The sequence below is a fragment of the Panthera pardus genome, unplaced genomic scaffold, assembly GCF_024362965.1.
Source record: "Panthera pardus isolate Hobbes unplaced genomic scaffold, ASM2436296v1 HiC_scaffold_10, whole genome shotgun sequence".
NCBI classification, from domain to species: Eukaryota; Metazoa; Chordata; class Mammalia; order Carnivora; family Felidae; genus Panthera; species Panthera pardus.
The window spans coordinates 70,603,508-70,615,646 of record NW_026526655.1 but is presented as its reverse complement, the minus strand read 5'-3'; the positions used below and the strand labels follow the sequence as shown (position 1 = coordinate 70,615,646).

Below are 12,139 nucleotides of genomic sequence, written 5' to 3'. Positions count from 1 at the left end.
CTCAGATACTCACAGCTGCCAGAGATCCTTAACAGCTGTCCCATAGACAGTATATTCCATGGGTTACTCTTTTTTTTTTTTTTTTTTTTTTTTTTTTTTAAGAATGCAGTTCAGGGGTGCCTGGCTTGCTCAGTGGGAAGAGCACATAACTCTTGATCTTGACTCTTGATCTGAGGATGGTGAGTTCAAGCTCTATGTTGGGTGTAGAGATTACTTTAAAAAAAAAAAAAAAAGGCAGTTCACCACTACAAACTCTTTTCTACTTCTTGCCAAGTTTTTTTTTTTTTCCTAAGGAATTTAGTCACTGACTAGATCAAGAAACAGAATAGTAGCGGAGTGAGAAGAGTAACAGGAAATAATCACTGACTACTGTCTCAAAAAATAGCTCCCATCCAGTAGAGAAAAAGCTGCATGGTTTTCTGTTAGTATGTTTCTGAACCAGAAGAAAATAGTGAAAGAGGAGGTAATGGTCTTTATATCTACTTGCTTATGGCTGTGCTCTTTCAGAGAGTAATTAGCGGGTATTTTTCATTTCTGTCGCATTGGCTTGCAGTACTTCAGTTTATTTATTCATTCATTTTTTCAACCAGTACTTACTAAGTTCTTATGATGTGCTAGGCCCTCTGCTGTGTACTGGTTATATAAATGTTAAACAAATTAAAGTTTGTTTTTTAATTGATAGCAGGGGTAGTTTCTGGATTTTGTCAATAATATATTTTGGTGATGGTGTGATGTTTTATTTCCCTGTTCCTTTTTTTCTTAATCATCTCTGGCAAGTTAAGAAGGACTGTATTAAGAGGGGGGGAAAAAAAAAGTGGTGCCTGGGTGGCTCAGTCCGTTAAGTGCCTGACTCTTGATTTTTGGCTCAGGTCGTGATCTCACTATTTGTGGGATTTAGCCCCATACCCACCTCTGGGCTGACAGCTGACAGCGTGGAGCCTGCTTGGGATTCTCTCTCCCTCCTCTCTGCCTTTCCCCTGCTCACACCCTGTGTCTCCCACATCAGATAAATAAATGAATAAACAAACAAACAAACATTAAACAGAAAAACTGTAGCCTAGATACCAGTTTAAATTCTTTTCTCCGTATGAAATTTTAAGTTGCTCTGGATTCAGGAAATAATTTCTGTGAATACAATTTCGATGAATACTTCCCTAAGACCTCTCATCATGGCTAACTTACTACTGTTCTCACTTTTTTTTCTTAAACTTTCTTTACTTTCTTAGATGAATAAATCATATCAACAAAATTATCATGTTTTATATGATGATCTCAACAAATGTTTTGGCATGACAGCACTTCAGCTTAAGAGTTTTCATTCTGAAAGAGACTCCTATCTATTTGAAAGGCTAGCAGTAAACCTGCATTAGGTGATAATAGATTAATTCGTCTTGGGTTTTAAGTTTATTTTCTGGCATTTATTATTAAAAATAAGATTTAAAAAAAATTTTTTTTAACGTTTATTTATTTTTGAGACAGAGAGAGACAGAGCATGAACGGGGGAGGGTCAGAGAGAGAGGGAGACACAGAATCCGAAACAGGCTCCAGGCTCTGAGCTGTTAGCACAGAGCCTGACGTGGGGTTTGAACTCATGAACTGCGAGGTCATGACCTGAGCCGAAGTCAGACACCTAACCGACTGAGCCACCCAGGTGCCCCAAAAATAAGATTTTTAATAATTTTATTATTAAAACAGTTAAGTGTCTGACTCTTGATTTCAGCTCAGATCATGATCTCATTGTTTGTGAGTTGAGCCCCGAGTGGCTCCTCACTGACTGGGCTCCTCACTGACTGCGTGGTACCTGTTTGGGATTCTCTCCCTCCCTCCTTCCTCCCCCCCCCGCCCCTCCCCCGCTCGCATGCACACACATGCACATGAAGTCTCTCTTTCAAATAAATACTTTAAATAAAATTAGAGGCATTTGATTTTTCTCACCCCTTTCTACATAAAGAAACAAATAATTTTTGTATGTGGTTTTTATACTTAGAGAAAATATACATAGAACTTTATGCTTCCGGCAAATATTATGAGCTTTTAAACAAAACCAAAAAATAAAAATTGAAAAATCACAGCATTTAGCAAATAGACAAGAAGCACAAAATACACATAGACCTACAAGTCTGAAATGTAACAAGTGAAGTAATTGTTTAATTTTAGTAAGTAAACCCATGAAAGCAAGATAGAATATTGATTTATAATTGGATAGCTAACATGTTTGTTTTATAATTTGTAATAGAGTTATTGTCAAGGAAAGGAAACTTTAAGCAACACAAAACCTGACAATTATAGGACACATCTCATTTTAATTTCTCCAAGTGCCAGTTTTAAAAAACAATAAAGCTTTCTGTGTGCAGAAATACATGTATAAGATTGTAGTCATCTTGAGGGTAATGACCCTATATAAATTACCTTATGTCTCTGAATGTTAGAGTCAAAAGAGGCTTGTTGCTTTTGATGAAGAAGACACAATCCTTAGGGAGAGCATAATGTGTCCCTTAACCTGTGGAAAGATTAATGGTAACATTTGTTTTAAAGATAGTAGTCCCGATTTAAAAGTATTTTCATATTAGCTACAGCAGTCTCAACCAATTTGTTCACACCTGGTGCACTTGTGTTAAATTTGTTGTATTGGGGAGGGGAATAACTTCATCAGGTGGAGTGCATAGTATGTTGTTCACAGCTCTTTCACCTAGGGATTAGAAATCTTCTGTCCCCTATCCCCAACTACATCTACGTATCTGCAGAAATCCCATAGCCCTAAATGTACATGCTGTCCGTAGCTGAAAATCAGTCTCAGATTGTGGTAAGAAACATGGCTAATTGGCGCATGGTAGTCATTTTGTAGCAGAGGTAGATAAGCATTGCTGGAAGATTTAAGCTTTATGTCCATTGGACACTTGCCTGAGTACTAAGTTTGTTTTATTTTGCCAGCAGGTTTGATATTTGCAAAGTTGTTTTGATTATTTGTGTTGTACCCGACTAAAAGGATACTTGACATATTTTCCCAAAACTCTTAAAAACAATCAAGTTTATATAACATGTAACTAATTTTAAACTCATAAACTGTGTGTTTATAATAATTGATGTGCTTATTTCTAGGGGCCACCCACAGATGCTCCTGCCGTGGACACAGCAGAGCAAGTATATATTTCTTCCCTTGCACTGTTAAAAGTAAGTATTGAAAGTTACTTGCTTTAGAGAGCTTTATTGCTTTCACTCTCTGTCTTTTAGTTGGGAATATTTGTTAATGTTAATCCTCAAACGGAAGCTGTTGTTCTAGGTACATCTATAATAAGAGTGTTTTTATTTCTACTGAAGCAAAATTAGGTTATTAAAAAAATAAAAAGGACCAAAGATTTTAAAGCTTCGTATCTACCTATGTTCTCTTTACAGATGTTAAAGCATGGTCGTGCTGGAGTTCCAATGGAAGTTATGGGTCTTATGCTTGGAGAATTTGTTGATGATTACACCGTCAGAGTGATTGATGTGTTTGCTATGCCACAGTCAGGAACAGTGAGTACTTTTTATGGTTGCCTGCTGTAAGTAAATGTGTTTCTTTTCTCTTTCCTTTTCCTATGCAAAATCACTTTCATCATATTATATTTTCTCTTCCTGATAGGAAAAATCCATCATAAGATTAATGATAGAAATATCTAGATTGTATTGAATTAAATCATTCATCTTTTGAATGCATCATGAATTCCCTCTAGGTCCACAAACTGAAGGATGCTAGCATTAAATCCCTTTACTCATACTTTCAGCTTTAACTAGCATAGCATCCTAGATTTATGTTAATTGCTAAAATAGTAGGGTATTAATTGAACACTTCAGCAGATTTTAGAGACTGTCTTAGACTTAATTCAGATACATTATCTAGTCCTCATGTTTTGTTCCTATTGTTTTGAAATATGGTCCCTTTTTTTATAGATGGTGATAAATGAACTCTTAAGCTTTTCCTATTCAAAATGTTAAATTTAATGAAACCAAAAAACTATGGCAAACTTTAGTTCTTTTGCCCAGGTATGGTAATTTCTTTATAGAGGAAGCACATACTACATACAAACTTTGGAAGTCATCTACTTTATCTTTTTAGAATAAATTATATTATTCTCTCTGGAAGCTTTTTATTTTGTTTTGGTATTTTATGTAATGCATTGGATTTCTGTGGCCAAAAAAGAGTAACTCTTCTACCTTTCGTACAAAAAACTGTACACATATCCTTCTCATCTGTTTGCCTAGAAAAATATAACATGTATATTTTTCTGATGGATTTTTTCCCCTAATATTCAACATTTCTCTTATCGAGCTTTGTAAAATATCTGGATTAAAGAGATTGTTGTCAAAGAGCTGTTTGCTCTGTTTGAGACTCATAACTGTAAGTATTCTTCAACAAAGTAGATAATAGAGAAAACCAAGTTCTATTTTTAAATAGTGTAATATATACATTTTATAGACGGTTTAGAGTAGTTATTACAGATTGTAGTGTGTTTGTAAATGATGCAAAATATAGAAAAATACACAAATTCTTCTCCAAATAGACAAGTTTGTTGAGGTAAATTAATTTAGATCTGCTGATTTTGTCCACCTGGCTATCCCTTGTCTTTATTTTGTCCAATTGGATATAGAGAGATATGCTGCATGTTAACTAAAAATTTAGATTTACGTCTTAGGCTGTTGTTACTTGTATTTATCTTTTCATGTCAGAATTTGAAAAGCATAACAAAATTAACTAGTATTTCTGTTATATGTGGTCTTTATCAATTATAATAAAGAGTTCTTAAGTTTTAATATCATTTCCTTCTAAATGTTTGTTTGACAGTTTGAAATAGAAGATTTTGATCTTTGTGTTCATTCTATGTAGTAGATTACAAAGGTTTTCTTCTGGCCCAAGAGTTAACAAACTTTCTGTAAAAACGTGTTTCTGTCTCCTACTCTTATGATTTTTTTTTTTTAATTTTTAACCCCCCTTTAAAAATGTTCAAAACAAAACAACTACAACAACAACAAAAAACACTATAGGCAACCTATGCCTATAGGCATACCCCTGTTCTTGAGGATGCTTTCTCTATTAAGATTCAAAATATCATTTGTTTTGGTGGGAAGGAAGTGCTTAAATATTAACTGCTTTATTGAGATAGATTAAATTCCTGATGTTAGAAGAAAACCTTGTAGGAGTTATAATGGCAGTGATCTATCACTGGAGAGATGACATGATTGCCTTTAATTCTTCCATGTTCTAAAAATCTTTTGAACTAGCAAGACAATGCAACATTTAAAAGACTTGGTTTTAGATCTCTAATGAAGAATTATTTGTGATTGCTTTTATATTTGAGATGATATTCAAAAGTATTTATTTGCCTCCACGCACTTGATCTACCACGTAGTTCTTACTAAAGCACTCATTCAGCTTCCTCCTCTCCCAGCCCACCCTGCAAAACAAACAAAAACAGCTTTGGGAAATTCATAAACTGTTATCCTTCTTCAGAGTATTTATATGGCTGAGGAACAAAAAGTCTTTAGGTTATTGATTATTATAATAGCTGAATAGTTGTAGAACTTTGGATGGGATGGAAGGGATATAATGCTAATCAGGTATCAGAGATGGCACTTGGAACTATGCCTTGCCAAGATAGGTCTAGCCAAAAATAGTTGGTTCAGTCATTTGGTATTTCTGGTATTTGTGTGCGTGTGTGTGTGCATAGCCATGGCCATAAACTCTTAAAGGATCCCCAAAACTTAACTCATTAGCTAACAGCAGTTTGGTAAATGGCAATTTGAGAAGCTTTATTAAAGTATGGCTGATAACTGAATGACATAAATGGGAATCAATTATGAGTATCCAAGCCTATAAAATTATTTTGGCATCCCAAAATAATATACATAGGGGTTTTTGGGTTTCTGGTTTTTTTGGGTTTTTTTTTTTTTTTTTGGTTGCTTTTTGTTCATTTAGATTGTTAAAAAAAAAAAAAAAACTTTCTGGGTATTTATTCACAGTTCTAAAAGCTAGTTATTTTTCTTTTTGTCTAACCCAGGGTGTCAGTGTGGAGGCAGTTGATCCAGTGTTCCAAGCCAAAATGTTAGATATGTTGAAGCAGACAGGAAGGTAAGTATTCTAACTAATTTTATAAAGGAATAATGGGAAGTAGTTTTAGAAATGTGTTTCAAAAATCTGGATGTTTATGACTGTCATACCTGGAAAAAAAAAGCCATGTACTTAATGTAAATTATCACTGTCAGTCCTGTGTACTACCTATCTAGTATCTCTTTCTTCTAGAATCAGAGAGATCTGCCAATGAGAAAACTGCCTCATGTTAAAATTCTCAACCATCACATAGTAAGCTTGGGCTGCAGCTTCCCTGTTCAGCATATGGAGTTACTGTCTGGTCATTTAGAATTGAAAGAGCTTGTATGTTCCATATATTGGAGAGTTGGGACTAAATAAGATTCTGGCTATTTAATTATATTAGGCATATGATTTTTAAAGACAGAGAAAGTAGAATTTAGATATTTTTCAAGTTTTTCCCCAGATTAAATCTCTCAATAGTTGTCATTCTCTTGCTCAAATTCTTCTACTGTGGAAGAAACTTCAAAATTAATGTTAGCAAAAGGCTCAGCAGCTGAGCAGAACAGTGCAAATTGGTTTTTGACTGAGTTCCTAGTTCTACTGCTGGTTTAATTGATATTTAATCCTTTCACAACAGTGGATCCTGGTGTCCATTGTTAACAATGTACTCTGCCTGGAAAATCCTATTCCCAGAGCTAAGGAGTTAAAGAGTAGATATTTACTTGAATGCTGAAAGGGTAAAAACTGGCTCAGAGAAAGTGTGGTAACAAGGTGAAAAACTGAAAGCCGTATCTACCACTGCTAATGTGCATCTCTTAATGATAGCACTCCTTTGTCATGCTTATTCATTTCCATGTTTTCTGGATAATATGGTGTATGATTTCAATGTTTCTAATGGTGCTTTTTCACACCTGTGTGTTTTTCATCTCTTCTTCATTTATACCCTGTTAGTGTGTTGTTTCTTTTCATAGCATACATGTGTATTACTTGTTCTGTTCTGAACTGCTGAATGCCCTCTTTGTTTCAGGCCTGAGATGGTTGTTGGTTGGTATCACAGTCACCCTGGCTTTGGTTGTTGGCTTTCTGGTGTGGATATCAACACTCAGCAGAGCTTTGAAGCCTTGTCGGAGAGAGCTGTGGCAGTGGTTGTGGATCCCATTCAGAGTGTAAAAGGAAAGGTAGAGTAGATTCTATCTTTATTAGCACCTACTGCCACATTCTGTTTACAGATACATTAGATTAAAATTTCTTTTGTTTAGAGCAGGATTTGTACACACAGAAAAAAAAAAAAAAACCCTGTGTATTTAAAAACACAAACAAAAAACTGTACAAGTCGAAAAATGTGTCTTGGTATAATTAGCAATATAACTATTTGGAGATTTGTTTCTACTTTAATCAGCTAAAATTGTCTAATCATAAATGTTTATTTTTAAATTTAATTTTATTTCATAGATTTAGGAACATTAAACCACATAAAAGCCTGCTATGCACATTTTATTATTATTTTAGTAAACATTGTTTTATCTTCCTTTATTTTAAAATGGTGAATTTGGGATTGGCACAACATTTTATGTCTCTAGTTAAAGACTCTCTGTTTTGCAGACATTGTATAGAACATATTCTGGAGTTGGATGTTCCAAATGTTTTAGACAATGAAAACTTGACCCAAAGACTTGGTATCAGCCATTCGCATTTTTGGAGTGAGGACGCAGATGAATGATTAAATATGCTAAATGATTCAGAAAAGAGATTAACTTGCAAAGCATATTGGGTTATAGTTGTTCTTTGTTGAAATCTTTTGTTCTTGTTTAGTTCTTTTTTTCCCCCCCTTCGTTCTCTCTCTCTCTCTTTCTTTTTTTTATTTCTTTCTTTCTAGCCCCATATGCCATTTTCCTATTTCCTGCCTCATGACAGCAGGGAGCAGCTCTATTATCACCTTCACAGAGCTGTCTGCAAATGTGAGAGGCAATTCGATTTTGCTCAACCACAGGGAGAGTGGATTAGAAAAACTACAGAACATACAGAAATTGGCTAGGTGGTTACTGCTTTAAAATACTGCTGAGGTGTCTTGTTTGAGCATGTACTTCCATTGTAGTGTAGAATAATTGTTAAAATCACAATACATTTATGGAATCCTTTTTATGCAGCTTTTACAAATAATTTTTAGAGCACTTAAAAATAAATATTAGCTTGCTATCTATCAGACCTGAGATTTGCTAGTATTGCAGATTACATTTATATCTGCTCACCAGCTCAAACAAACTAAATATGGCTATTAAATGTGGAGTTTTTATCTGTTTTGAATTTGAAGTTGAACACTTTCTGACATCCTATCATTATGACGAATAAAAATTGAGGTCTTCCCTAAATCATGATCCTATTAGATGTGATTTAGTTTTTCAGAGGTGGAAACTAGCCACAAAAACAATAATAGAAACCAATGTAGTAGATAATTCAAAGAGGATCACTTCTGATGCTTTCTGTATACCTGTATTTCAGTTTATTCTTTTTAAAACTATATTGTTACTTAACTAATACAGATAAAAGGAGTTAAATCCTTGAATTTTGTTAGTTTTATGAATTAAAATACAGTATGATACTTCCTAAGTTTAATTCTCTGATATGGTACCTTTTTAATAACTCACAATTAACTCATTTAAGTAATAATTATTATTTTAGAAATATAACAGTTATCCAGTTAAGTACCCCCACCATAATATTTACAAAAGATAATTGAAGCTTAATTTTAAGTATAATTAGAGTTCTGTCTTGTTTATAGCATCTTGATGTCAGTTTTAGTTTCTAAACCTAGTTTAGGTATTATATAACATTGGTATTTGCATTGTTTATTTCTGATTAATCATAATTCATGTTAAAAGAATGACTTTCATTAAAACACTTGCATGACAGGACTGTTGTTGTATGGTAAATGTAGTTATTTTTTCAAAATAATATATCTAAAATTACTTTATAAAATCATATGTATCATTGTCTAGTTTTACATGTCATAAAAAATATTTTTGAAAAATAGAGTATAAGTATCTGTCATCGATGATTCACATCACTTCTTGCACCCAACATAGATTCGTATAGTTAATATTACCTGAAATAAGGATCCAGTTCTTTCTCAATAGTGTAACTTCATCTGTAGGATGTCTGAGTTTGGTTATAATTTATGGTTCTTTTAGTGTCAAGACTTCTCAAAACTGTAAGCCAAACTTACGTGTATAAACTTAAAAAAAAAGAAGAGTAACATAGGATTCTCCCTCTCCCTTTCCCTGCATGTGATTTATCAAAGCTGTCAAAATATTTAGCAAAACAATGATTAGATCAAGAGTTAAAATGACAATCTATATATAAATTATTCACATTGAGTCTCTGTTCACTTAATACCTCTTTACTGTATATTTTATATTTTCATTTTCATAAATCCCAATATTATCTGTTTTTGAGTGATGAGGTAATTACTAATTCTTCGTAGTCTCATTAATTCATAATGTTTGATTTCCTTTTATAGTGACTTGACTGTATATTTATGGAATTATTGCTGTGTGCCAGGTATTGTGGTGATTAAATTTTCAACTTGTCTCATGTATTCTTTAGTAATTCTGGGGATACAGGCAGTATTACTACTCCATTTTATCAATGAAAAGGTAAAAAAAAAAATTAGGGTCAAAGAGATTACTTTACCCAAAATCATAGCATTATTTTTTTATTTTTATTTTATAATGTTTATTTTTGAGAGAGAGAGAGAGAGAGAGTGCAAGTGGGGGGTGGGGGCAGAGAGAGAGAGAGAGAGAGGGAGGGAGGGAGGGAGGGAGGGAGATACAGAATCCAAAATAGCTGTCAGCACAGCTCTGAGCTGTTAGCACAGAGCCTAACGCAGGGCTCGAACTCACGAATTGTGAGTTCCTGACCTGAGCTGAAGTCAGATACTTAACCAACTGAGCCACCCAGGCGCCCCCAAAATCATAGCATTATTAAGCAGCAGAACAAGGATACAAATCAGGTCTATAAAATTTCAGAGCTCAAACTGTTTTAATGGCTCTTTAATATTAGACAGTTACGAACTATATAATTAGAGTAACACAGAATTGGAAAATGAGTACCAGAGGTCATTACCACACCCTTTCTTAACTTATTTGGATAGGTATCACTTCCCTCAGTGTAAGTCAGGGTAAGGGGCTACACATTTTGTCTAAGTTCTCAATAGTTGCCTATACTATTTATAGTAGTTATTATTTATTAATTGATTTTTCTTATACAGTATTCTGTTAAATTAAAAAAAAAAAACAATTTAGACAGACCTGTTCCTGTCAGCTTTTGCGACATCCCTAGGGCCAAACATTGAGACCTACGTAAATAATAAAATACACTATATGATAAAGAATCCACAGTATTCTGTATATTATGTAATCCTGTAAATGTTTAAAAATGATACAGGTAGAAAATGTTAATAACATGCATAATTTAAATGGAGAGTAAGCTATAGAAATTACTGGTGAGTCTCACTCTAAACTTCTCAGTGAAATAGTTAAAAATCTGTTTTAGTTTATTTGTAAAATACGCATATTCAAATATTCTAAACTTCAGTTCTCAAGTAATAAAGTGACAGCCTCTTGCTTAAAGTTTTGTTGTTTTGAATATATAGCCCACAACTGGACTTGATCCAGCAGCAAATTTCGAAGTTGTAACATGATTATACTGCATCCTTAGGGCAAAAAGAATGATGACTGTACAAAATCATAAAACAACCATGCAACTATTACTTCTTTTGAGAACCTATTTCCTTATCACAATTCCTATCAGTAAAATGTTCAGATGTTACCTGCTGTTAACAATCTCCATGTTTTGTTTCCTATTTTGAAAACAGTAAAAGAGAAAAAAAAAAAAACCCTCATAACCCTTTAGTCCATATAAATCTTCACACTGGCTGGGTTTTCTTGAGAAATTTCTGTTTACTCTGATCAGAAATCCTGTTTATCAGCAGGGATTTCTTAAGTACATCTGATGTGCCCGTGTGCTAATGAATCTAAAAAATGTCTTTTTGTGAAGATAAGTCATATACATTTAGTGTCACTAGTGAGCCAGATAACATTCTGCCAATTATATGCTTGATAACCCTATGTTGCATACTGGTAGAATACAAATTATACTGATACTGCTTTGTTTCTGTAACTAAGTATTAAGGTGGTTGCTAGAGAGAAATAATCCAGCAGATACTTATTTGGAACCTTGTATGTGCCAATATGCAATAAAGTAGTACTTGCATAGCAAACATAGTAAATGGAAATTAAATTAGAAAGAAATTGGTATGGCTGCACAAAGTAAATGAAGCTTGGACTGAGTCTTGATAGCACATTACTCAGAAAAGATAAGTTTGTACCTTCTGGAGGAGAATGTAGAAACAGTTCTATTCCAGATTGTATACCTAGCCTCTTTGTTCATGCTTTTTCACAGATACGTTAGAATGTAAAATGAACAGTTTTTGATGATGTTGTTTTTAGTCAGCATTTTATAAAAAAGATAGGACTTTGAAGAATAAATGCAAATATTGGAGGAAAGAATTAAGGAATGAACATAAGAGCTTACCTTTTATTTTCAAGAGATTTAGAAGGTTTTGTCTTTTTCAGGGTAAGGAGGGCAAATATTTTACTTATCCAGAAATTTTGTATTAGAAGTTTTAAGATGGTGGAGATTTTAAACTACTCAAAAATAGTTTTGTTTTAGCGTTTTCTTCTTATTGTCATAAAGGCAGGGCATAGAGTAATGAAGAGCATGGGCTTTGGGATCAGGCCTGCATTCAAATCCCATTTTTATCTCTTTATCTCCTCTCTGTAATATGACTTTGAGCAAGTTGCCGAATCTAGAACTTCAGTTTTCTCATCTATAAAACAGGGGTTTTGGTACCTGTCTCATAGTATTATGAAATGATCTATGTAAATGAGTAGGGTGTGCATGCCATACAGGAGATGTGCAGTAAGTGACATTGTATTCTGAAGGTTAAAATAATTGGTACTTTTTAAAGAGATTTACAACTATCATATTTAAAAATACGGAATGTGAATATTTCTG

At 33.6% G+C, this 12,139-nt stretch overlaps 1 protein-coding gene across 1 annotated transcript in view; it reads left to right on the top strand.

Annotated features, from left to right (window-relative positions):
• Positions 1 to 12,139, top strand: part of PSMD14 (proteasome 26S subunit, non-ATPase 14) — a 98,272-nt gene that overhangs the window by 50,953 nt on the left and 35,180 nt on the right. The window contains exons 4-7 of the mRNA XM_019457612.2: positions 3,100 to 3,171; positions 3,394 to 3,513; positions 6,033 to 6,103; positions 7,092 to 7,242. Coding sequence (XP_019313157.1) covers positions 3,100 to 3,171; positions 3,394 to 3,513; positions 6,033 to 6,103; positions 7,092 to 7,242 — 414 coding nt within the window. The remainder of the gene's footprint in view (positions 1 to 3,099; positions 3,172 to 3,393; positions 3,514 to 6,032; positions 6,104 to 7,091; positions 7,243 to 12,139) is intronic.